Below are 27,307 nucleotides of genomic sequence, written 5' to 3' on the forward strand. Positions count from 1 at the left end.
TTGGATGTTTTTCCTCCTTTTATTACTTCTGCTTCAAAGATTCATTCATTGAATCTTCATGAGAATGAAAGAAAACAAATTTGTTTATGTAGTTTTCTTTTAGTCCTGCTTTAACATCAAAATTTAATCCCAGTGATGTAAATTTCCGGCCATAGTTTTGAGGAAAATTAAAGGAAAAAAAACTTAAAGAGTATCCAATTTTTTTTCCTCCAATTAATGGGCAATTTAGGGTGGCCAATCCACCTAATCTGCACATCTTTGGTTGTGGGGGTGAAAACCACGCAGACACTGGGAGAAAAAAAACGTAGTCATTCTTAACAAATGTTAAGCCCAGAACGTCTGTTATTAAAATGGCAGTTTTTCTTGTTTACTTTCTAGTTTGTTGAGGACTACGAGCCTACAAAAGCAGACAGTTACCGGAAGAAAGTGGTGCTGGATGGTGAGGAAGTCCAGATAGACATCCTTGATACCGCAGGCCAAGAAGATTATGCTGCTATCAGGGATAACTATTTTCGCAGTGGAGAAGGTTTCCTCTGTGTTTTTTCCATCACTGAACAAGAATCTTTTGCAGCCACAGCTGACTTCAGGTGAATTTTGCAAATCACTGTATAATTATTTTTTAAATATATGGTGACAACTTGACAATGGGGGTGTAACTTAATACAAGGAAAATAAGTTGGTTCTTCCAGCATGTACAATATAATTTGTGTTAATGGTTGCAAATGCAAGGTTTTATAGGATTGTGTTTCAGGTCTCTCTTTAACTTGGTTGGTGTGAGGGGGTGGGGGGATATGGAGGAATGATGCCTGGCAACAAGCTTGATTGGTAAAGGTTACAAGGGGACCCAGGCTGTTTGGGAGGACGATGCAAGATATTCACACCTGTGAACAATGCAGCCTGGGAGCTGTTGGGAATGGTTTTTTTTTTTGGTAAATATTTATACTTAAAAGCATCTAGCACTGTTGCTTCACAGCACCAGGGACTCTGGTTCGATTCCCAGCTTGGGACGCTGTCTGAGCGGAGTCTGCACGTTCTCCCCATGTCTGTGTGGGTTTTCACCAGGTGCTTTAGTTTTCCCCCCACATGTCATGAAAGATGTGCTTGTTGGTTGAATTGGACATTCTGAATTCTCCCTCCGTGTACCCGAACAGGTGCTGGAGTGTGGCGACTAGGGGCTTTACACAGTAATTTCATTGCAGTGTTAATGTAAGCCTACTTGTGACACTAATAAAGATTATTATTATTATCTGCTTCCAAGATCCAAGATAAAATTGAGTTGGAGCTCGAAAGGCTAGTAATCCGCATTCTACCTAGATACCCATGGAGATGGGTTTTAAAAGGAGAAGAGATCAAATGAAACCATAGTTGGATCAACTTCGGGGTCAGTTTACAACCGCATAGGGGTAAAGACAGTAAATCTTGGTGGTTCATGCAAGAATGTGGGTGGGAATTCTCGCCTGAACTGCAGAGACTTGAGTTTGGATTAAATGAGACTGAAAGATTCGCCTAGTCTTAGCTAGAGGGAAGAGTCTCCACCAAGTTCCTTACCTTGAAGATCAGTTCTGAGATTTGAAGCTACCCAGTGAAGAAAGAAAGCATGTCCTTTGGAGTTTAGAATCACAAACTGGTTCTGGGAGAATGAGGTCTATGAAAGAGGATTTTTGGGCATTGTAAAAGTTAAATGGGTGACCTTTTTTCCCTGTTGTTTAGAATAAAAGTTGCCTACAGAAAGTGTTCAGTCAATGTTTTTTTAAAAATATCTCCATCAAAGAAGATGCAGTACATGTGACCCAGTTACTCCCACCGAGGGATCTCAACAGAGTTTACTGAACCAAGCCTTTCCTGCTGGTAACGACAAACATTTTTTTGTCACTTCCTGATTCCCAAGAGCTCTCCTAATGAGTGGAAAATAATCCTCCAGCACTGGAACTGAAACCCAATAAAGGGGTGTGAGGGAGTGAGAATTTGAGGCTTGATGTTTCTAATCTTAGATGTCCCAGACAATTGTCCTCCTTTTGGCCAGATAGCTTGCAAACTGCCCAGAGTTCAAAAAGTTTAATGGATGACTGAGCTTTTGTCTCTTTCTCCTCTCTGTCTCCTCTCTCTTTCCCCCACCCACCACATTCACTCCTTTAAAATGGGTCAGATCACCTGCAACAACCTGGAATGGGTGCTTTGGATCCTGAAGCGTCTTCTGCTTTTGACATTGTGATTCCTTTTTTCTTTTTAGAAGTTAAAGTTAAATAAAGCATAATATGTGCATCAAAATCACAAGCTTCATTCAGTGACCTTAAAATCAGTACAATTGAACATCTATGAACTTTGGGTTAATTGTGGGTATTCATTTTAATAGTGAACCTCCCAGAAGGGTGAGAGTCCACTGACTAGAGGTCAACATAGACTCAATTTTTGCCTCTAAAAGAAGCACCAGTGTATTGAGAGGGGTTTATTTATGGTTGATACAAGATACAAATGTTTCATTTATCTTGGACACTGCTGCTTCAGCATGCAATGATTGGTGAGTAAAACTGTAACTCAACAATGGATTACTTTTAAAGAGAGGAGCCTTCGGGCGCAATCAAAGTTTATTTCCACAAAGGGGAAAGATGGGGCAAATGAATTTGGAGCTCCTACATGGCTAAATCAGTAGAAATTAAGATGAAATAGAAAGTGTGCAGAAAAAGATTCATGAGAATGGTTCCAGGAATGAGGAACTTCAGTTATGTAGAAAGATTGGACAATTTGGGTTCTTTGAAGAGAGAAGACTTAGATGGGGGTATTCAAAATCGGAGGAGACTGGACCGAGAGAAACTGTTCCCATTGATGGAAGGATTGAGAACCAGAGGTAATTGACCAAAAAAAACAATGGCGACATGCGGAAAACCTTTTTTATGAATGGTTAGAGCGTGGTGGAGGCAGGTTCAGTCTAAGCAATCCAAAGGGCATTAGCTCGTTATCTGAAAGGAAACATGTGCAGTGTTAGGGAGAAAAGATGGGGGAGTGGCTCCAGGTGAATTATTTCTTCAGAGGGCCAGTATAGACTTTTAAAGTATTTTATTCACATTTTTCACTTTGTATACAATGCAAAATAACCATAAATACTGTTATGTAAACAGAAAACATAAAATTGGCCTTCAGAGCCTCCCCCCCCCCCCCCCCCCCCCCCCCACCCCTTAACAACTAAGTGACCAATTTATTGCAATAAACAACAAATGGCTGCCATTTCTGATAGAAACCCTCGATCTGCCTTGCTCCCCTCACTGTGTGCTTGCATTTCTCAAGTTTCGTAACTCCATCAGGTCTCCCAGTCACATCCATGCACTGGGTGGAGATGACCACCTCCACCCTATCCGTATTCTCCTCCAGGTAATTAATGAGGCGAAGGTCAGGACATCCTTGCCATCTGCAGCTCCGGCAAGTCTGACACCCCAAATAAGTGAGAACAGGAGGGGAGCAAGGCAGTCACTAATGCGACCAGACCCCTGCATGACCTCTATTCTATCTGCACCCATGTAGCTCCCAGATCATCACTACACCTTCACTGCATTAGTTGCCCGATAATAAAATATCAGGTTTAGCGACACCAGATGCCACTGACTGTCTATCCCTTTTGAAGGACTGCCCTACAAATCCTTGTCTTGCCTGCCCCTATAAAGGACACTGATAACTTCTTGGCCCTCCCAAAAAATGATTTAGATAGGAAAGGAGTCAGAGACTGGAGCAAAAGCACATCGTGACAATGTTCAACTTAATCGACTGGACCCTGTCTGCCAAGGGCAGACAGGTTATCTCACCCTTTCAGGTCAATCTTGATTCTACCTACCAGATTAGTATAATTCAGTTTACGAAGACTGGCCCAATCCCGAGCCACTTGGACCTCCAGATATCTAAAGCTGGAACCAGCCATGCAAAATGGCAGCACCCCTAGATTGGCTCCCCTCCCCAGGGGGTTCACTGGAAAACACTCACTTTTCCCAAGGGTGGCTTGTATCCTAAAAATGAGCCAAAGTTCCTCAGTAATTCCATTATATCACTGATAGTGGGGACTGGGTCCATCAAATAAAGTAAAATGTTATCAGCATACTGAGGCACCCTATGCTCTGCCCCTCTCCTAATTATCCCTGTCCACTTACCTAAAGCCCTGAAGCAATGGCAAAAGGCTCTATTGCCACTGCAAACAAAAGGAGGGATTATAAGGCACCCTTGTCTCGTTCCCCTATTTGGTTGAATGTACCCCAAACACGTGGTATTGGTGCAGACACTAGCCGAGGGGTCTTCATACAACAGGCATATCTCAAGACACAACTTGGGGCCCAAATCTAAACCTCACCAGAACTGCAAAAAAGATACCCCATTCTACCCTATCAAATGCCTTTTCGGCGTCTAACGAGATGATTTGCCTCCGGAACGGGCCCTTCAAGAGTGGGGACAGCACCAGATTTGGCAATCGCCACACATTGAACGTCAATTGTCAGCCATTGTCAAATACCATCTGATCTTCCCTTGGCACCTGAGGAAGACATGGTTCCAACCTCAGCACTAGCACTTTGGCCAATCTCTTGGCATCCACGTTAAGTAATAGGGCAGATGACCTGCATTCCATGGGTCTTTGTCCCTTTTCTAAAAGTGAAATCAATGCCTGCATCAGCACCACAGGCAAGGAGCCCCGTATTCATCCGCTCCAACCTATAAAGTTTGTATAAAATTTCAAAAGCTCCATCAATTCTGTCCGGAACGAACACAAACCTGCCACCCGATTCTGACCTGGATAATCTCCTGGGAGGCTGCCTGTTGCCTCACCTGGCAAGCCAAGGGACGGTTAACCTTCTCCCCATATTCCTACATAATTCCCCTCGCGTGCTGCAACTGGTGCCGCACACTGCAACTGGTGCACCGCCTTGTCTGTAGGGTCAAACTGCATCTGCAGCTTTTTCTTGCTTGCCAGGAGCTCTTGAGGCTGGATCATTTGAATACCTGCAGCCTACTTCCAAAATGTCATCCACCAACTTTTTTGCTGTTCCTCACTAGCCTTCCTATCTATGCGTTTTGTGGGATATGATGTCCCCTCTAATCACTGTTTTCAGGGCCTCCCATAGACTGGAGGATGAGACTGACCCATTCCCATTAAACCCAAGGTAAAAGCTAATTACTGCGGATACTGGAATCTGAAACAAAAATGGGAAATACTGGACAATGTCAGCAGGTCTGGCAGCATTTGTGGAGAGAAGAACGCTAATGTTTTGAGTCTGGCTGGCTTTGTCAAAGCTGCTGAGTACAGTGCGTTCATCTCAAAAGGGAAGGTCTGGGGGTATGGTGAATACATGGCAAGGGCTGGGGTTAGAAGTGATGGGATCCAAGGGGTTGGAGGGTCCTGGATGGCAATATGTATCAATGAGTTGTTGGCGCTTCTGTTCTTAAACACCTGAAAGGAAGAGAAAGTTTATTGTTAACACTGTCAAACCCCACGTACTCATCTCTAGCCCTCGATATCTGTCCACAGAACTCCCGTGTCTGCTAAAACTCCACATCCAGCCTCCTTGTTGGACGCTGAGCTGAACCTACCTCTAATACCAACTCCACTAAATATGGAGTATGGTCTGAGATGACCATCACCTGGGTACTTCTCACCAAAGGAAGAAGCGACCTTCCCATCTGGAAGAAATCTACCCTAAGTGAAAGGATAAAAGTCTGATGTAGGCCTCTAGTTGGGTGTCTTTGCTTTCAGCCTGTAATGGTTTTCACTGTAGATTCATCAGTGTCTCGCAACTTCTCTGCAGACTCAGCAAACAGGAAACATTTGGAGAGCAACACACAGCCTTTCCTCTCCGCATCCAGGAGCTTTCTCTTGGGTTCTCTTAACTTCCACCTGGCAGGACCCAATCACTGTTGCTGGGCAAAATACAGCCCTTGGCCAATCAATTGGTCACCAGCCAACTAATTGAACCGAATCCTTCCGATCTCTCGGTGCCATAAAGTCTTGTTCTTCTGTTCAAAATGTAAATCTTCAAAAGCACAGTGTACTATTTACAACTTTTGAGTTCCTCACTTTCCCTGCTCGACTTGAAGGTATGTTTCCACTAAAGTTCCATGGGCTAAAAACTATAACAACAGAGTAAAAGAAATAGGAAATAAAGGAAATGTACTGGAAGGGAGGGCACTTATAATATGGTGAAGGTACTCCCACAAGGCCGCTGGATAGGGAGTTCCAGGACCTTGACTTGGCAACAGTGAAGGAAAGGCAATAACTGTTGAAGTCACAATTGACTTGGAGGAAGCATGCAGATGGTGGGTGTTGTGGTGGGTGTTCTGATACATCTACTGCCCTTGTCCTGCAAGGCGGTAGTTTGAAAGGTGCTATCAACTTGGTGTCTGTAGTTTTAAAGGCATGGTAGCATAGTGGTTAGCACTGTTGCTTCACAGCACCAGGGTTCCGTTCCCGGCTTAGGTCACTGTCTAGTGCGGAGTCTGTATGTTCCCATGTCTGTGTGGGTTTCTTCCAGAAAGATGCTCTGTTAGGTAATTTGGACATTCTGAATTCTCCCTCCGTGTATCCGAACAGGCACCGGAGTGTGGTGACTGGGGGATTTTCACAGTAACTTGTGTTAAAGTAAGCCTACTTGTGACAAAGATTTATTATTATTAAAAGGTGCTATCAACTTGGTGCCTGTAGTTTGAAAAGTGCTATCAACTTGGTGCCTGTGGCAATATGCATTGTAGCAATGCACACAGGTGGTGGACATTGGATGTTTAGTGATAGTGATAAACTATACTTTAGTGAGTAGATTATTGGTGAATGAAGGTGAGGTGGTAGCACAGTGGTATTGCCAATGGACTAATACCCCCTGAGGACTCTAGGTTCTAGGGTTCATGTCTCACCATGGCAACTGGTGGAATTTAAATTAATTTAATAAATCTGGATTTATAAACATAAAAAATGGGAGCAGGAGGAGGCCATTGGGCCCTTTGATCCTGCTCTGCCATTCATTATGATCATGGCTGATCATCCAGCCTAATCCTGCTTCCGCCCCCCCCATCCCATATACTTTGATCACCTTCACCCCAAGTGCTGTATCTAACTGCTTTGTGAAAACCTACAACGTTTTGGCCTCAACTACTGGGGTAACGAATTCCACAGGCCGACGACTCTCCGGGTGAAGACCTTTCTCCTCATCTGTCCTAATTGGTCTACCCCGTATCCTCTGACTGTGACCCCTGGTTCTGGACACGCCCACCATCGGGAAGATCCTTCCTGCATCTACCCAGTCTAGTCCTGTTGAAATTTTATAGGTTCTTCTCCCCTCCCCTCTCCTAATATATAGCTATTAAGATAATAGTCTGCCTTCTCGATTTTGCTACCAAAATGGATAACCTTGCATTTCTCTTGCCATTCATTTGTCCACTCATTCAACTTGTCCAATTCACACTGAAGGATCTCTGTATCCTCCTCACAGCTCACCCTCCCACCCAACTTGATGTCATCTCCAAATTCAGAGGTATTACATTTTGTTCCTTCATCTAAAGCATTAATATATATTGTGAATAGCTGCGGTCCTAGTACTGATGATCCCTGTGGTACCCCATTAGTCACTGTCTGCCAATTTGAAAAAGATCCATTAGTTCCTGCTGTTTCCTGTCTGCCAACCAGTTTTCTATCCGTCTCAATACACTACCCCTGATCCCATGTGCTTTAATTTTGCACACTAATCTCTTACGTGGGACTTGGTTGAAAGCCTTTTGAAAGTCCAAATATACCACATCCACTGGCTCCCCCTGATCAACAATCAATTCTACTAGTTATGTCCTTGGAGTTCAAGTAGATTTGTCAAGCATGATTTCCCCCTTCGTCCATGCTGACTCTCTGATCCTGCCACTATTTTCTTAGTGCTCTGCTATAAAACTTTTGATTATGGATTCTAGAATTTTCCCCCCTACCGACGTCAGGCTTACTGGTCTATAACTCTCTGCCTCCCTTTTTTAAATAGTGGAGTTACACTAGCTATCCTCCAATCTGCAGGAACTGTTTCCAGAGTCTAAAAATCCTGGAAGATGACCGCCAGTGCATCCACTATTTCTAGAGCCACTTGAGTACTCTGGGATATAGATTATCAGACCCTGGGGATTTATCAGCCTTTAATCCCATCAATTTCCACCAACGCCATTCCTCTACTAATATTGATCTCCTTCAGTTCCTTCCTCTCTCTAAACCCTGTGTTCCCCAGCATTTCTGGTATCTGATTTGTGTCCTCATTTGTGAAGACAGAACCAAAGTATGTGTTTAGTTGCCCAACCATTTCTTTGTCCCCTGTTTCCGATTGTAAGGGACCTACATTTATCTTCACAAATCTTTTTCTCTTCAGATATCTGTAGAAACATTTACAGTCAGTTTTTATGTTCTCTGCAAGTTTCTGTACTCTCCATTTCTTAATCAATCCATGGTCCTTTACGGAATTAAAAACAAATAAATTTAGAGTATCCAATTATTTTTTTTAAAATTAAGGAGCAATTTAGAGTGGCCACCTACCCTGCACATCTTTGGGTTGTGGGGGTAAAACCCACGCAGACACTGAGGGAATTGTGCAAACTCCACACGGAGAGTGACGCTGGGCCGGAATTCGAACCGGGCCGGAATTCGAACCGGGTCGGGCAGCAGTTCTAACCACTGCCACTGTCCTGCCCCATCCTTTGTAGAATTCTAAACTGCTCCCAATCCTCCGACCGGTTGTTTTTCCTGGCCAATTTGTATGCTGCTTCCTTGGATCGAACACCATCTCTAATTTCACTTCTCAGCCATGGATTGGCCACCTTTCCCATTTTGCTTTTGTGCCAGACAGAAATCAACAATTGTTGTCCCCCTTCAATGTTTGTCATTCCCTCTCCACTGTCATCCCTTTGGTATCCCATGGTAACGTTCCCCAATCGAAAGCCAACTCTCATCTCATATCATCATAGTTTCCTTTTAAGATTTAGGACCCTAGTCTCCGAATCGACTATTTCAGTCTCCATCTTCAAGATTGGTCGCTCATCCCTAAGGGTCTCGCACAACTAGATTGTCAATGATTCTATTCTAATTACACAGTACCCAGTCTAGGATGGCCTGCTCTGGTTCCTCGAGGACCATCCTGTATACACTCTAGGAATTCCTCCTCTTATGGTATTGTGGCTAATTTGATTTGCCCAATCTATATGCAGATTAAAATCCCCCATAATTAGATGTTCCTTTATCATGGTCCTCCTTTAATGGCATGGGCAAAAAACAAACATCACTGCAGTTTGGGGGTCTATATACGACACCCACTAATGTGCTTTGCCCCTTGGGGGTTTCGTCTCTACCCATACAGATTCCACATTGTCAGAGCTAATGTCCTTCCTCACTATTGTTAATATCCTCTTTAACCAGCACTGCCACGCTTCCACCTTTTTTCCTTTTGTGTCGGTCCTTCCCAAATACTGAATACCCCTGGACATTCAGTTCCCATCCCTGGTCATCCTGCAGCCATGTCTCTGTAATCCCCATTTTCATCAATTTGTGCAAATAGTTCATCTACTTTATGCGAATGCTCCACGTGTTACGGCAGAAAACCTTTTTAAGATTGTCTTTTTTAACATTTTTCACTGGCCCTTGATTTCTCTGCTTATCACTTTTCTTATTCCCCCCCCCTTCTGTCTTTTGTTTTTGTCCATGTTTCCTCTTCATCCAACTCCTTGCAGAGGTTTCCATCCACCTGTATTGTTGTTGGTTACTGATGTGTACCACGATCACTGGCTGTTCACCCCCCCCCCCCCCCCCCCCCCCCCCTAATAAAACCCAGAATGTCCTGCAACTGCTCCATGACCTTAGCACCAGGGAGGCAACATATCGTCCTGGAGTCTCTTTTGTGGCCACAGAAACGGCCATCTATTCCCTTTATAATTGAATCCCCTATAACTGTTGGGAAGAGTTTAAACTAATGTGGTAGGGGGATGGGAACCGATGCAGGAAGTTGGAAGGTAGTAAAACAGGGACAGAAACAAAAGGCAGTAAGGGGGAAAGTGTAAGGCAGGGAAGCCATAGTCAAAAATCAAAAAGGGTGACAGTACAAGGTACAGTGACTGAGGGGAGCTCAGTGAATAGGACCAGGAATACTAAAAAGAAGAAAACGGGAAGTGAAAACATTAATGGTAAGCGACGAGGCAGGTTGTTACATGAAGATATGGGTTCAACGATGAGGAAAATTAGGAGTTGAGGAAATATAACTTGGGAGAGGTTACTGATCGAGGTGTTAAGATTCAGAATAGAGGTAAAAAAAGCCAACATAAGTGCACTTTACCTGAATGCTCGTAGTATTCTGAACAAGGTAAATGAGTTGATGGCGCAAATCATCGTGAATGACTATGATTTAGTGGCCATTACTGAAACATGGTTAAAGGATGGTCACGACTGGGAGTTAAATGTCCAAGGGTATCAAACTATTCGTAAGGACAGAGTGGATGGTAAGGGAGGTGATGTATTTTTCAGGATGACATCTGGGCAATAGTAAGGGATGACATTGGTGCTATGGAGGATAAGGTTGAATCCATTTAGGTGGAAATCAGGAATAGTAAGGCGAAAAGGTCACTGATAGGACTAGTCTATAGGCCACCAAATAGTAACATTATGGTGGGGCAGGCAATAAACAAAGAAATAACTGATGCATGTAGAAATGGTACAGCAGTTATCATGGGGGATTTCTTTTATTTTTTAAAATAATTTTTATTCAAGGTTTTCATAAAATATCAATGAGAAAGAAAAAAGAACCCAACAGGGTTAAGTACAAAACACAATCTAAAAAAGCAACCCCCCCCCCCCCCCCGTACCTAAATAATAAATTAACATTAACACCCCGACTTAAGACAACAGGTGTATACACCCCCTCAGACCCTTCCAGTGTAAATAACAAACAAAAATATAAGTTAAACCCGCCCGAGCTGCTGCTGCCATTGACCAATGTCTATCGTTCTGCCAGAAAGTCTAAGAACAGTTGCCACCGCCTAAAGAACCCTTGTACCGACCCTCTCAAGGCAAATTTCACCCCCTCCAATTTAATGAAACCTGCCAAATCGCTGATCCAGGATTCCACGCTTGGGGGCCTCGTATCTTTCCACTGAAGGAGAATCCTTTGCTGGGCTACCAGAGACGCAAAGGCCAGAATTCCGGCCTCTTTCGCCTCCTGCACTCCCGGCTCCTCTGCCACCCCAAATATTGCGAGCCCCCAGCCCGGTTTGACCCTGGATCCTACCACCCTTGACACCGTCCTCGCTACGCCCTTCCAAAATTCCTCCAACGCTGGGCATGCCCAGAACATTTGGGTGTGATTTGCTGTGCTCTCTGAGCACCTAACACACCTGTCCTCACCCCCAAAGAACCTGCTCATCCTTGTCCCGGTCATGTGTGCCCTGTGCAGCACCTTAAACTGTATGAGGCTGAGCCTCGCGCATGAAGAGGAAGAGTTCACCCTCCCTAGGGCATCTGCCCACGTCCCCTCTTCGATCTCCTCTCCCAACTCCACCTCCCACTTACCTTTCAACTCCACCACTGAGGCTGCCGCCGCCTCCTCCTGCATCACCTGGTAAGTTTCCGAGCTCTCTCTTTTTTCCCCCCCCCCCCACCCCCGGAGAGCACCCTGTCCTGTACTGTGTGTGGCAGTAGCCGTGGGAATTCCACCACCTGCCGTCTGGCAAACTCCCTTACCTGTAAGTACCTGAAGGTGTTCCCCGGGGGGAGCCTGTACTTCTCCTCCAGCTCACCCAAGCTTGCGAACTTCCCGTCCACAAACAGGTCCCCCAACTTTCGTATCCCTGCCCTGTGCCACCCCAAAATCCCTCCCTGTTCTTCCAGGGGTTAACCGGTTGTTCCCCCTGGACGCCGTCTCCAGCCTCTTGCATGCAGCCCCCTCCCCCACCCACGTGCGCACCATTGTCGCATTGGCGGCCCAGTAGTACCCACAGAGGTTGGGCAGCGCCAGCCCCCCCATCTCTACTCCGCTCCAGGAACACCCTTCTCACCCTCGGAGTCCCTCGCGCCCACACAAACCCCATTATACTCCTGTTAACCCGCCTGCAAAAAGCCTTTGGGATAAACACGGGGAGGCACTGGAACAGGAACAAAAACCTTGGGAGCACCATCGTTTTGATTGACTGCACCCTACCCGCCAGGGCCACCTCTTGAACTTCTCCTCCATTTGCTCCACCAGCCTTGTAAAGTTAAGCCTATGCAGGGCCCCCCAGCTCCTGGCCACCTGGACCCCCAAATATCTGAAGCTCCTCTCCGCCCTTTTTAGTGGGAGCTCGCCAATCCCCCTCTCCTGGTCCCCTAGCTGAACTACAAACCGCTCGCTCTTCCCCATATTGAGCATGTACCCCGAAAAGTCCCCGAATTCCCTAAGGATCCTCATTACCTCTGGCATTCCTCCCACTGGGTCCGCCACATACAGCAGCAGGTCGTCCGCATAAAGCGACACCCTATGCTCCTCCCCACCCCGCACCAACCCCCTCCAGTTCCTCTACTCTCTCAGTGCCATAGCCAAGGGTTCAATCGCCAGTGCGAAGAGCAGGGGGGACAGGGGACACCCCTGTCTCGTCCCTCGGTGCAACCAAAAGTACTCTGACCTCCTCCTATTTGTGGCCACACTCTCCATCGGGACCTCAACCCACCTGACAAACCCCTTCCCAAACCCGAACCTCTTCACCTCCCACAGGTACCCCCCACTCTACCCTATCGACGGCTTTCTCAGCGTCCATCGCCACCACTATCTCCGCCTCCCCCTCCCTCGCCGGCATCATGATAACGTTCAAAAGCCTCCGCACATTCGCGTTCAACTGTCTCCCCTTCACAAACCCTGTCTGGTCTTCATGGATGATCTGCGGCACACAATCCTCAATCCTCGTGGCTAAGACCTTCGCCAGCACCTTGGCATCTACATTTAGCAAGGAAATCAGTCTGTAAGACCCACATTGCAGGGGATCCTTGTCCCGCTTCAGGATCAAGGAGATCAGTGCCCGGGACATCGTCGGGGGTAAAGCCCCCCCTCCCTTGCCTCATTGAAGGTCCTAACTAACAGCGGGCCCAACAGGTCCATATATTTTTTTTATAGAACTCAACCGGGAAACCGTCCGGCCCCGGTGCCTTCCCCGCCTGCATGCTTCCTATCCCTTTGATCAGCTCCTCCAGCTCAATCGGGGCCCCCAGTCCCACCACCAGTCCCTCTTCCACCTTTGGAAACCTCAATTGGTCCAGGAAACGGCCCATTCCTCCCTCCCTCCCGTGGGGGCTCGGATCGGTACAATTCCTCGTAGAGGTCCCTGAAGACCCCATTGATGCCAACCCCACTCCGCACCACGCTCCCTCCCCTGTCCTTAACTTCCCCCGATCTCCCTAGCTGCGTCCCGCTTCCGAAGCTGATGCGCCAGCATCCGACTTGCCTTTTCCCCATACTCATAAACCGCTCCCTGGGCCTTCCTCATGGGGGATTTTAATCTACATGTCGATTGGTTTAACCAGGTCGGTCTAGGCAGTCTTGAGGAGGAGTTTATAGAATTTTTCCGCGATAGTTTCCTAGAACAGTATGTAATGGAACCTACGGGGGAACAAGCGATCCTAGATCTGGTCCTGTGTAATGAGACCGGATTGATTCAGGATCTCATAGTTAGGGATCCTCTCGGAAGGAGCGATCTCAAGATGGTGGAATTTAAAATACACATGGAGGGTGAGAAGGTAAAATCAAACACCTTGGGCGAAATTCTCCTACCCGCCTCGCCACATTTCTGCCCCGACCGGCCGGCGGGAGTCTCCGTAACACCGGCCGGTCAATGGGGTTTCCCATTGTGGGGCAGCCCCACGCTGTCTGGAAACCCCCGGGCGCCGGCAAAACGGAGACTCCCGCCGGCGGAGAATGACGCCCCTAGTGTTTTGTGCTTAAACAAAGGAGATTACAATGGAATGAGAGAAGAACTAGCTAAGGTAGACTGGGAGCAAAGACTTAATGGTGAAACAGTGGATAACCTTCCAAGCGATTTTTCACAGTGCTCAGCAAAGGTTTATACCAACAAAAAGGAAGGATGGTAGAAAGAGGGAAAATCGACCGTGGATATCTAAGGAAATAAGGGCGAGTATCAAATTGAAGGAAAAAAACATACAAAGTAGCAAAGATCAGTGGGAGACTAGAGGACTGGGAAATCTTTAGGGGGCAACAGAAAGCTACTAAAAAAAGCTATAAAGAAGAGTAAGATAGATTGAGAGTAAGCTTACTCAGAATATAAAAACAGATAGTAAAAGTTTCTACAAATATATAAAACAAAAAAGAGTGTCTAAGGTAAATATTGGTCCTTTAGAGGATGAGAAGGGATAATGGGAGATGAGGAAATGTCTGAGGAACTGAACAGGTTTTTTGGGTCAGTCTTCACAGTGGAAGACACAAATAACATGCCAGTGACTGATGAAAATGAGGCTGACAAGTGAGGACCTTGAGAGGATTGTTATCACCAAGGAGGTAGTGATGGGCAAGCTAATAGGGCTAAAGGTAGACCAGTCTCCTGGCCCTGATGGAATGCATCCCAGAGTGCTAAAAGAAATGGCTAGGGAAATTGCAAATGCACTAGTGATAATTTACCAAAATTCACTAGACTCTGGGGTGGTCCCGGCGGATTGGAAATTAGCAAACGTGACACCACTATTTTTAAAAAAGGAGATAGGCAGAAAGCGGGTAATTATAGGCCAGTGAGCTTAACTTCGGTAGTAGGGAAGATGCTGGAATCTATCATCAAGGAAGAAATAGCGAGGCATCTGGATGGAAATTGTCCCATTGGGCAGACGCAGCATGGGTTCATAAAGGGCAGGTCGTGCCTCACTAACTTAGTGGAATTTTTTGAGGACATTAACAGTGCGGTAGATAACGGGGAGCCAATGGATGTGGTATATCTGGATTTCCAGAAAGCCTTTGACAAGGTGCCACACAAAAGGTTACTGCATAAGATAAAGATGCATGGCATTAAGGGGAAAGTAGTAGCATGGATAGAGGATTGGTTAATTAATAGAAAGCAAAGAGTGGGGCTTAATGGGTGTTTCTCTGGTTGGCAATCAGTAGCCAGTGGTGTCCCTCGGGGATCAGTGTTGGGCCCACAATTGTTCACAATTTACATAGATGATTTAGAGTTGGGGACCAAGTGCAATGTGTCCAAGTTGCAGACGACACTAAGATAAGTGGTAAAGCAAAAAGTGCAGAGGATACTGGACGTCTGCAGAGGGATTTGGATAGGCTAAGTGAATGGGCTAGGGTCTGGCAGATGGAATACAATGTTGACAAATGTGAGGTTATCCATTTTGGTAGGAATACAGGGGCTGGTTTAGCACAGGGTTAAATCGCTGTTTTCCTCCTCTGCAGCAGAACCAACCATGGTACAAAAATGAGGCTGGTGCTGCTTTCCCCCGAGGTCATTCTCCTCCACATTATCCAAAGCAGTATATCTGTTTTGCAGGGGAATGGCCACAGACGATTCCTGCACTGTCTGCCCAGCCTCTCTTGCTCTGCCTCATGGTCTTCCCTTCCTAGCTAGTGCCAATAATGCTGACCATGACAGCTATCATCGATTGTTGTTAAAAAATCATCTGGTTCACATGTCAGCACGGGGGAGGGGCAGCACGGTAGCATGGTGGTTAGCACAATTGCTTCACAGCTCCAGGGTCCCAGGTTCGATTCCGGCTTGGGTCACTGTCTGTGCGGAGTTTGCACGTTCTCCCCGTGTGTGCGTGGGTTTCCTCCGGGTTCTCCGGTTTCCTCCCACAGTCCAAAGATGTGCGGGTTAGGTGGATTGGCCATGCTAAATTGCCCATAGTGTCCAAAATTGCCCGTAGGGTGGGGTTACTGGGTTATGGGGATTAGGTGGGGTTACTGGGTTATGGGGATAGGGTGGAGGTTTGGACCTTCGGTAGGGTGCTCTTTCCAAGAGCCGGTGCAGACTCGATGGGCCGAATGGCCTCCTTCTGCACTGTAAATTCTATGTCTATGTCTATGTCCTTCAGGGACAGAAATCTGCTGTCTTTACCTGGCCTGCGCATGTGACTCCAGATCCATAGGAATGTGATCAACTTTAATTGTGCTCTAAAATGGCATTGCAAGTCACTCGGGGTAATGAGGGATGGGGAACAAATGCTGCCAAGGTCCGCATCCCATGAAAGAATCGTTAAAATACTATTCATGGTACTTTTGATGACACTTTCTTTTTAAAAAAGAAAAAATATATATTTTATTAAAGTTTTCAAACACAATTTTTTCCCTTACAAATCAAAAAAAAAAAGGTAACATGACAACTGCAATATAACATTGTTTAACTAACATGGTAAACTAACCAAATAACACGAAGTAACCTCCCACACTTGTCCTCCACTCCGAAGAACCTGCTCAACCTTGCTCCCGTTATGTGTGCTCTATGCAGCACCTTAAATTGGGTCATGCTAAGCCTGGCACACGAGGAAGAGGAATTTGCCCTGCTTAGGGCATCAGCCCACAAACCCTCCTCAATCTCCTCCCCGAGCTCTTCTTCCCATTTTCCCTTCAGTTCGCCCACCAACTCCTCCCCCTCTTCTCTCATCTCCTGGTATATCTCTGACACTTTGCCCGCCCCGACCCACACCCCCGAAAGCACCCTGTGCTGGATCCCTTGTGTCGGGAGCAGCGGAAATTCCCTCACCAGTTGTTTCGTGAACGCTCTCACCTGCATATAGCTAAAGAAGTTTCCCCGGGGCAGCTCATACTTTTCCTCAAGCGCTCGCAAACGTCCCGTCTATAAATAAATCTCCCACTCTCCTGATTCCTACCCGGTGCCAGCTCTGGAATCCTCCGTCCAGCCTCCCTGGGGCAAACCTATGGTTGTTCCTGATCGGGGACCATACCGAGGCTCCCAGCACACCCCTCTGTCGCATCCATTGCCCCCAGATACTTAATGTTGCCGCCGCCACTGGGTTCGTGGTAAATCTTTTGGGGGAGAGCGGTAGTGGCGCCATCACCAGCGCTTTTAAACTCGTCCCTTTGCAGGACTTCATCTCCAACCTTTTCCGCGCCTCTCCCTCTATCATCCATTTACGAATCATCGCCACGTTGGCGGCCCAGTAGTAGTCTTCCAAATTCGGCAACGCCAGTCCCCCTCTGTCTCTGCTACGTTGTAGGAACCCCCTCCTTACCCTCTGGGCCTTCCCTGCCCACACGAAGCTCGTGATGCTACTATCTATTTTTTTAAAGAAGGCCTTAGTGATCAGTATAGGGAGACATTGGAACACACACAGGAACCTCGGGAGGACCATCCTCTTAATTGCCTGCACTCTGCCCGCCAGTGACAGCGGCTGCATGTCCCACCTTTTGAAATCCTCTTCCATTTGTTCCACCAGCCGTGTCAGATTGAGTGTGTAAGGTTCCCCAGCTCCTGGCTATCTGAATCCCCAGGTATCGGAAGTTTCTTTCCACTCTCCTTAGCGGTAGGCCATCTATCCCTCTACTCTGGTCCCCAGGGTGTATCACAAAAAGCTCACTCTTTCCCATGTTAAGCCTATATCCCGAGAAATCTCCAAACTCCCTCAATATCTGCATGACCTCTGTCATTCCCCCCCCCCATTGGGTCCGTCACATACAGCAGTAGGTCATCCGCGTAGAGTGACACTGTGTTCCTCTCCCCCTCTAATCACCCCTCTCCATTTTCTGCAGTCTCTCAGCGCTATGGCCAGTGGTTCAATTGCCAGCGCGAACAGTAATGGGGACAATGGGCATCCCTGTCTTGTTCCCCTGTGTAGTCGAAAATACTCCGACCTTTGCCGACCTGTGACCACACTTGCCGTTGGGGCCCCATAGAGGAGTTTAACCCAGCTGACAAACCCGTCCCCAAACCCAAACCTCCTCAGCACCTCCCATAGATACTCCCACTCCACCCTATCAAATGCCTTCTCTGCATCCATTGCCGCCACTATCTCTGCCTCCCCCTCTGCTGGGGGCATCATTATCACCCCTAATAGCCGTCGCACGTTGATATTTAGTTGTCTCCCCTTTACGAACCCTGTCTGGTCTTCGTGCACCACCCCCGGGACACAATCCTCTATCCTCGTTGCCAGCACCTTTGCTAGCAACTTGGCGTCCACATTTAGCAGTGAGATAGGCCTATAGGACCCGCACTGCAGCGGATCTTTATCCTGCTTCAAAATTAGCGATATCGTCGCCTCCGACATTGTCGGGGGTAGGGTCCACCCTTCTCTGGCCTCGTTAAAGGTCCTTACCAGCAGCGGGGCCAACAAGTCCACATATTTTCTATAGAATTCCACCGGGAACCCATCTGGTCCCGGGGCCTTCCCTGCCTGCATGTTCCCCAGCCCCTTGGTAACCTCGTCCACCCCAATCGGCGCCCCCAGGCCTTCCACCTCCTGCTCCTCCACCCTCGGGAACCTTAATTGGTCCAAAAACTGACGCATCTCCTCTTTTCACTCCAGGGGTTGGGACCTATATAGTCTCTCGTAAAAGGTCTTAAACACCTCGTTTATCTTCCCTGCTCTCCGCACCATAGCTCCCATTTCATCCCTAATTCCCCCTATCTCCCTCGCCGCTGTCCTCTTTCGCAGCTGATGGGCCAACAGGCGACTCTCCTTTTCCCCATATTCATATCTCATCCCCTGTGCCTTCCTCCACTGTGCCTCCGCCCTCCTTGTGGTCAACAGGTCGAACTCCGTCTGGAGTCGTCGCCTCTCCCTGTATAGTCCTTCATCCGGGGCCTCTGCATATTCTTTATCTACCCTCAAAATCTCCCCCAGTAGTCTTTCCCTTTCCTTGGCCTCTATTTTCCCCTTGTGGGCCCTGATGGAGATCAGCTCTCCTCTGACCACCGCCTTTAGTGCTTCCCATACTACTCCCACTCGGACCTCCCCGTCGTCATTGGCCTCCAGGTACCTTTCGATACATCCCCACACCCTTCCGCAGACTCCCTCATCCGCCAGTAATCCCACATCCGGTCGCCAGAGTGAACGCTGCTTCCTCTCCTAGTTCCAGGTCCACCCAGTGTGGGGCATGATCTGAAACAGCTATGGCTGAGGACTCCGTTCCTTCCACCCTCTAGATCAGTGACCTTCCCAAAACAAAGAAATCTATCCGGGAGTACACCTTGTGAACATGGGAGAAGAAGGAGAACTCTTTGGCCATCGGCCTAACAAATCGCCACAGATCCACTCCCCCCAAATTTGGTCCGTAAACCCCCTAAGCACCTTGGCCGCTGCCGGCCTTCTTCCGGTTCTAGATCTAGATCTATCTAACCCTGGGTCCAACATGGTGTTGAAGTCCCCGTCCCCCCGTCGTCGTCTCCCCCCCCCTTATCAGGTTTCCTACCTCCAGGTCCGGGATACGTCCCAGCATCCGCTTCATAAATCCCGCATCATCCCAATTAGGGGCATATACGTTAACCAACACGACCTCCATTCCCTGCAGTCTGCCACTCACCATCACATATCTGCCTCCGCTGTCTGCTACAATGTTCCTAGCTTCGAATGACACCCGTTTCCCCACCAGTATGGCCACCCCTCTGTTCTTTGCATCCAGCCCTGAGTGGATCACCTGTCCCACCCATCCTTTCCTTAACCTAACTTGGTCCGCCACCTTCAGGTGCGTCTCCTGAAGCATGGCCACGTCTGCCCTCAGTCCTTTCAAGTGCGCGAACACTCGGGCCCTTTTAATCGGCCCATTTAGGCCTCTCTCATTCCACGTGAGCAGCCGAACTGGGGGGCTGCCTGCCCCCCTCCCCTGTCGACTAGCCATCACCCTCTCTAGGCCAGTTCCGCGCACCCACCCGTTCCCCAGGCGGTGCATTCCCGCCCCGACCACCTTTTCTTTTACCAGTTCCTCTTTGATCTTTGCAGCAGCAACCCAGTTATCCTCTTTTTCTCTCTCCCCCCCCCCCCCCCCCTGCTAGATCCCCATCTAGCATGATTACTCCCCCCCCCCCCCCCCCCCCCCCCCCATATTGCTTCCGAAAGTCAGCTGACTTCAACTGACCCCGGCTTCTCGCGCTCTCTCCTTGACCCCCCCCCCCCATGTACCTTGCGCCTATCTTTCTGGCACGGGAACAAGAACAATAAGCCCCGTGTTCTCTAGAGCCGTCCCGCCCCTCGTGGCGCAGCTCCCTCTGCCGCCCCACTCCATTCCCCATCCCCTGCCTATGTCTCTTCTCCTCCCCCCCACCCCCCACCCCCACCGACGCCCACATTTCTGTGTCTCTTTCCCCCCCCCCCCCCTTCCCCAATTTACATCTCTCTATACATCAGCATTGTCGTTTCCCCTCCAACATCAGTCCCTCGGTTCTGATCCAGTTTCTCGTTTTTAATGAAGATCCATGCATCTTCCGCCGTTTCGAAGTAGTGATGCCTCTCCTGGTGCGTGACCCACAGTCGCGCTGGCTGCAACATCCCGAACTTCACCTTGTGTAGCACCTCCATGGCTCGATTAAAACTCGCCCTCCTTCTCGCCACCTCCACTCCAATCCTGGTACACCCGTACCACCGCATTCTCCCATCTACTACTTCGTACCTTTTTGGCCCATCTCAGAACCACCTCTCTGTCATTGAAGCGATGAAATTGCACGATCGTCGCCCTAGGTGATTCTCCCGCCTTTGGTCTCCTCGCAGGGACCCGATGGGCCCCTTCCACTTCCAATGGGCCCGAGGGGGGCCTCCGCTCCCATTAGCGAGCGTAGCATCGTGCTCACGTAAGCCCTGCAGTCTGCTCCTTCCACTCCCTCTGGGAGACCCAGGATCCGAAGGTTCTTTCTCCGTGATCTGTTTTCTAGGACTTCAATCCTTTCAATGCACTTTTTGTGGAGCGCCTCGTGCGTCTGCATTTTGACCGCCAGGCCCAGGATCTCGTCTTTGTTGTCCGTCACCTTCTGCTCCACCACGCGGAGCTCCATCTCCTGGGTCTTTTGTGTCTCCTTAAGCCCCTCAATTGCTTGTAGCATCGGGGCCAGCACCTCCTCCTTGAGCAGCTCCACACACCGTCTCAAATTCATCTTGGTCCGGCCCCCATGTCGCCTGGGCTTCCTCCGCCGCCACCTTGCTCCTTTTTCCTTCTGTGCCTGTCCTCGAGGATTCTTCGCGATCTGGCCGCCGCCGCCGATATTTTTCTTTTCCGTTTGGGGGGGGACTCCCTGTTGTGTCACCCCACACTGGGTTTCGTCCCGAAAAAATTCCCCGTTGGGGCTCTTAAAAGAGCCTGAAGGTCCGTTCGAGCTGGAGCTGCCGAAACGTGCGGCTTAGCTGGTCATCGCCGCAACCGGACTTGATTACACTTTCTAATGGTGAGTATGGCCTCATTTTGGTAGTAATTGGCAGTTGAGATGATTTCTCCTTTTTAGTAGACTGGGCATACCTGTTCAATTTATCATATTGTCAGGCCGATGTCATTGTCTGATCTGTACAGAAACATTAAGATATAGTTGGTTCTGGAGCACTGATCTAAACATAACAGCTAATATATTATTGGGACCATAGTTTTTACTGTGTCCAGTGTATTTGTCTGTTCCTGTATAATGTGACGTAAATTTAATTGACTGTAATGGTGGGGATCTGAGGTCAACAAGAATCATCTACTCAGCACTTCCAGCTGAAGATGGTTACAAATGTTTCAAACTTTTCTTTCTGATCACATGCTGGGCTCAGCCATTGTGGAGGTTGGTGATGTTCATAGTGTCGTTATCTTGCATTATCTGATTAATTGTCCATCATTCATGACAAATGTGGCAAGGCATCAGAGCTTTGATCTCACCTATTGGCTATAGAATCCCTTAGCTCTGCCTATGGCTTGCTGTTGCTTCTGTTTAGTGTGCATGTAATCTTGTGGTGCTTCACCAGGTTGTTACCCCGCTTCCAGTTATATCTGGTGCTGCTAGCATTCTCTCCAACACACTATTAATTCAGGGTTAACCAATTGACTTGATGATGGGAAGGGTAACGGGGATGCAGAATTACCAGGTTACAGATTTGCAGGTACACTTCTGCTACAAATGGTCCATCGCCCCTCATGGATGCCCAGCTTGGAGCTGCTAGATCTGTTATCTGTCCTTATTTGCATTGTGCAAGTGCTACTCAGCACAATGGAGGGGAGCATCAGTATGAATTGGAGAATCCCTACAGTGCAGAAGGAGGCCATTCAGCCCATCTATTCTGCACCAATCTTCTGAAAGAGCACCATACCTAGACCTATTTCCCCTGCCCTATCACTGTAATCCCATAACCCAGGCGACAATTTAGCAGTTCTACACATCTTTGGACTGTGGGAGGAAACTGGAGGACGCCCATGGAGACTGGGAGAATGTGCAAACTCCACACAGTCACCCAAGGTTGGAATCAAACCCAAGTCCCTGGTGCTGTGAGGCAGCAGTGCTCAGCACTGTCACCGTGCTGCCCTGAATTTGTAACTTGGTCTCCAGAGAGACACTGTGGTGGTCACTCCTACCACATCTGTGATGTGTAGATTGGGGAGGTTGAAGTAATTTGGTTATTCCCTCTAATTTGTGTTCTCTAATTTGTGTTCTCTATCTGTCTCGATCCCAGTGGCATAACCACTAAGCCATAATATTTGTGAAATGGAGTGGTTTTCTCAGGTTTTCAATTACTTTTTGTCTGAGACTTTTATTCTGCAGTTTGTATATTGTAACAACTCTGCACTGTCTCAGCCTCGGCATTCTTCTATTTTCCTGTTGCTGAAGTTGAACCATAACCTTGTCAAGAGCAGACTAGTAGATGGATTTTGAAGGACTTTTCAGTGTACCCACTGGATAGTTGATTACCCTAATCATTAAGGAATATAAATAAGAACAGGACTAAACCTTGAGCCTGGTCTGCCATTCAACATTATCATTGCTCATCATCCAATTGTTTGCTATACTTGCATATCAAGTTTCTGTCCTTGTAAGAGCACACAAAGCTTCTGAACATCAACGTTTGAAAATTTATACCTTCTTACAACCAAAGGGAATAATCTTGCACTTGTATTTGACTCCATTTGCCACTTTTTTGCCCATTCACTTTATTTATATCTCTTTGAATTTCATTGTGTCATCTCACAGCTTAGATTCCCATCTAGCTTTGTATTGTCATACTTGGATGAAAAGAGCATTGTATTTAAATCTAATATGGATTGGAAATAGCTGTTGCCCCAGCGCGCTCCTTGCAGCACTCCCTAGTTACAGAATTTTAAAATTCCAGTAGCACATACCTGTGCCAGTTTCTCTACTGTATCTAATCTATTCCCATTTTGTGAGTGCTCTAGTGATCAGGTGCTGTTGCTTGTGCTTCAGTGGTATTCTAGTGGATATTTTTCAATGTTCAACTTCACAATTGTGTTTAATAATTTTAAAAATCAGCACTTGAAAGTGTCTCCATCTGGAATGTACCAGTTGTTGCAATTTTTTATTAGTTCATGGGATGTGGGCATCGCTGGCTGGGCTGCATTTATTGCCCATCCCTGAGGGCATTAAGAGTCCACCAAATTGATGTGGCTCTGGAGTCACATGTAGGCCAGACCAGGTAAGAATGACCGATTTCAATCCCTAAAAGACATTAGTGAACCAGATGCGCTTTTACGACAATCAACAATGGTTTTCATGCCGTTATTAGACTTTCAACTCAGATTTTTATTGAATTCAAGTTCCATCATCTCCCATGGCGGGATTCAAACCCAGGTCCCCAGAGCATTACCCAGGGTCTCTGGATTGCTGTCCAGTGACCATATCACTATGCCACTGCCTCCCCTAAATTTGGTGATTCTAATGAGATGATTTTTGTAGACCTTCAAGTTAAAGCACAACTGAGAGATGTTGATGTAAACAGATTGTCTCTTGAATACAGTATTGCCCCACAAGCAGACATGCTATTATTCATTTATCACAATTTTCCATTAATTTTGTCCAGCCTATTTGTGCACATTAAAGTTAAAAGGGAAATCTACTTCTGATGATTAATTAAAGCAGTATTTTAAAGACTGAATTTGGGACAACTCTTTCTCCAGGGAACAGATTCTCCGAGTAAAAGAGGATGAGAATGTTCCCTTCCTGCTTGTTGGCAATAAATCCGATTTGGAAGACAAACGGCAAGTGTCAGTGGATGAAGCAAAGACCAGAGCGGATCAATGGAGTGTGAATTACGTAGAAACATCTGCAAAAACTAGAGCCAATGTTGATAAGGTATCTTCATTTTAGTTAAATGGTGTGCCTGGGTGATGGTTGTGCATGCTGGTTGCATACCTCCTAATTTGGAAAATGCATCCCTTCAAATTTGAGTCCTTGATGCTGTGTAGTCTTTTCCTCTTTAAAATAATTCAATAAAAATCTTTTTATGTATTTTCTGCATTGATTGGTACACAATGATTTTTATTGCAAGTAAGATGTAATTGGAATATTGATGAAATCCTGGTCCAAAGTTATGTGCCAAACTAAAATAAATGTGCATATAAAGGGACCTTTTGAGCAGGTAAGTGGAGTTTGAGTCCACAAAAAGGTCAGCCGTGATCTCATTGAATGGCGGAGCAGGCTCAAGGGGCCAGAAGGCCCACTCCTAGTTCTGTGTTCTTTCTGAATTGTACAGGACCAATATGCTACTCTAGTGACTGAAGTAGTTTATTCCTGTTTTGGATTTAATAATTTTTATGGTCTGAAGACCAAAGCGAATGTTGACTGGAGCTGTTTGATAGTGTAGAACACTTTGTCGCTGAGACATTCTAGACACCGGTCTGTAGTGGCATTAATTGTCAGACAAGGGAGAATCCAAAGAGATTCTACAGATACATAAAGGGGAAAAGAGTAACTAGGGACAGAGTAGGGCCTCTTAAGGATCAACAAGGGCATCTATGTGCAGAGCCACAAGAGTTGGGTGAGATCCTGAATGAATATTTCTCATCGGTATTCACGGTGGAGAAAGGCATGGATGTTAGGAAACTAAGGGAAATAAATAGTGATGTCTTGAAGTGTGCATATTACAGAGGAGGAGATGCTGGAAGTCTTAAAGCGCATCAAGGTAGATAAATCCCCGGGACCTGATGAAATGTATCCCAGGATGTTGTGGGAGGCTAGGGAGGAAATTGCGGGTCCCCTAACCGAGATATTTGAATCATCGGCAGCCACAGGTGAGGTGCCTGAAGATTGGAGAGTGGCGAATGTTGTGCCCTTGTTTAAGAAGGGCAGCAGGGAAAAGCCTGGGAACTACAGACCGGTGAGCCTAACGTCTGTAGTAGGTAAGTTGCTAGAAGGTATTCTGAGAGACAGGATCTACAAGCATTTAGAGAGGCAAGGACTGATTCGGGGCAGTCAGCATGGCTTTGTGCGTGGAAAATCATGTCTCACAAATTTGATTGAGTTTTTTGAGGGAGTGACCAAGAAGGTAGATGAGGGCAGTGCAGTAGACGTTGTCTACATGGACTTTAGCAAAGCCTTTGACAAGGTACCGCATGGTAGGTTGTTGCAGAAGGTTAAAGCTCACGGGATCCAGGGTGAGGTTGCCAATTGGATTCAAAATTGGCTGGTCGACAGAAGGCAGAGGGTGGTTGTAGAGGGTTGTTTTTCAAACTGGAGGCCTGTGACCAGTGGTGTGCCTCAGGGATCGGTGCTGGGTCCACTGTTATTTGTGATTTATATTAATGATTTGGATGAGAATTTAGGAGGCATGGTTAGTAAGTTTGCAGATGACACCAAGATTGGTGGCACAGTGGATAGTGAAGAAGGTTATCTAGGATTGCAACGGGATCTTGATCAATTAGGCCAGTGGGCCGACGAATGGCAGATGGAGTTTAATTTAGATAAATGTGAGGTGATGCATTTTGGCAGATCGAATCAGGCCAGGACCTACTCAGTTAATGGTATGGCGTTGGGGAGAGTTATAGAACAAAGAGATCTAGGAGTACAGGTTCATAGCTCCTTGAAGGTGGAGTCGCAGGTGGACAGGGTGGTGAAGAAGGCATTCGGCATGCTTGGTTTCATTGGTCAGAACATTGAATATAGGAGTTGGGACGTCTTGTTGAAGTTGTACAAGACATTGGTACGGCCACACTTGGAATACTGTGTGCAGTTCTGGTCACCCTATTATAGAAAGGATATTATTAAACTAGAAAGAGTGCAGAAAAGATTTACTAGGATGTTGCCGGGACTTGATGGTTTGAGTTATAAGGAGAGGCTGGATAGACTGGGACTTTTTTCCCTGGAGTGTAGGAGGCTTAGGGGTGATCTTATAGAGGTCTATAAAATAATGAGGGGCATAGATAAGGTAGATAGTCAACATCTTTTCCCAAAGGTAGGGGAGTCTAAAACTAGAGGGCATAGGTTTAAGGTGAGAGGGGAGAGATTTAGAAGGGCCCAGAGGGGCAATTTCTTCACTCCGAGGGTAGTGAGTGTCTGGAATGGGCTGCCAGAGGTAGTAGTAGAGGCGGGTACAATTGTGTCTTTCAAAAAGCATTTAGATGGTTACATGGGTAAGATGGGTATAGAGGGTTATGGGCCAAGTGCGGGCAACTGGGACTAGCTTAATGGTAAAAACTGGGCGGCATGGACTGGTTGGGCCGAAGGGCCTGTTTCCATGCTGTAAACTTCTATGATTCTAAGAACAAAGAAAGTTACAGCACCGGAACAGGCCCTTCGGCCCTCCCAGCCTGCACCGATCCAGATCCTTTATCTAAACCTGTCGCCTATTTTCCAAGGATCTACTTCCCTCTGTTCCCCACCCGTTCATATATCTGTCTAGATGCATCTTAAATGATGCTACTGTGCCCGCCTGTACCACCTCCGCTGGCAAAGCATTCCAGGCACCCACCACCCACTGCGTACAAAAACTTTCCACGCACATCTCCCTTAAACTTTTCCCCCCCTCACCTTGAAATCGTGACCCCTTGTAATTGACACCCCCACTCTTGGAAAAAGCTTGTTGCTATCCACCCTCTCAATTTTGTAGACCTCAATCAGGTCCCCCCTCCACCTCCGTCTTTCCAACGAAAACAATCCTAATCTACTCAACCTTTTTAATAGCTAGCACCCTCCATACCAGGCAACATCCTGATGGACCTCCTCTGCATCCTCTCTAAAGCATCCACATCCTTCTGGTAATGTGGCGACCAGAACTGCACGCAGTATTCCAAATGTGGCCTAACCAAAGTCCTATACAACTGTAACATGACCTGCCGACTCTTGTACTCTATACCCCGTCCGATGAAGGCAAGCATGCTGTATGCCTTCTTGACCACTCTATCGACCTGCTTTGCCACCTTCAGGGTACAAAAGACCTGAACTCCCAGAT

General features: G+C 47.2%; 1 protein-coding gene across 2 annotated transcripts in view; it reads left to right on the forward strand.

The window, feature by feature from the left end:
- ralaa (v-ral simian leukemia viral oncogene homolog Aa (ras related)) overlaps positions 1 to 27,307 on the forward strand; it is a 100,035-nt gene that overhangs the window by 61,846 nt on the left and 10,882 nt on the right. For both annotated transcript variants that reach the window (XM_072467233.1, XM_072467234.1), the window contains exons 3-4: positions 379 to 587; positions 24,039 to 24,213. In XM_072467233.1, coding sequence (XP_072323334.1) covers positions 379 to 587; positions 24,039 to 24,213 — 384 coding nt within the window. The remainder of the gene's footprint in view (positions 1 to 378; positions 588 to 24,038; positions 24,214 to 27,307) is intronic.

Source organism: Scyliorhinus torazame, chromosome 11 (genome assembly GCF_047496885.1).
Source record: "Scyliorhinus torazame isolate Kashiwa2021f chromosome 11, sScyTor2.1, whole genome shotgun sequence".
NCBI classification, from domain to species: domain Eukaryota; kingdom Metazoa; phylum Chordata; class Chondrichthyes; order Carcharhiniformes; family Scyliorhinidae; genus Scyliorhinus; species Scyliorhinus torazame.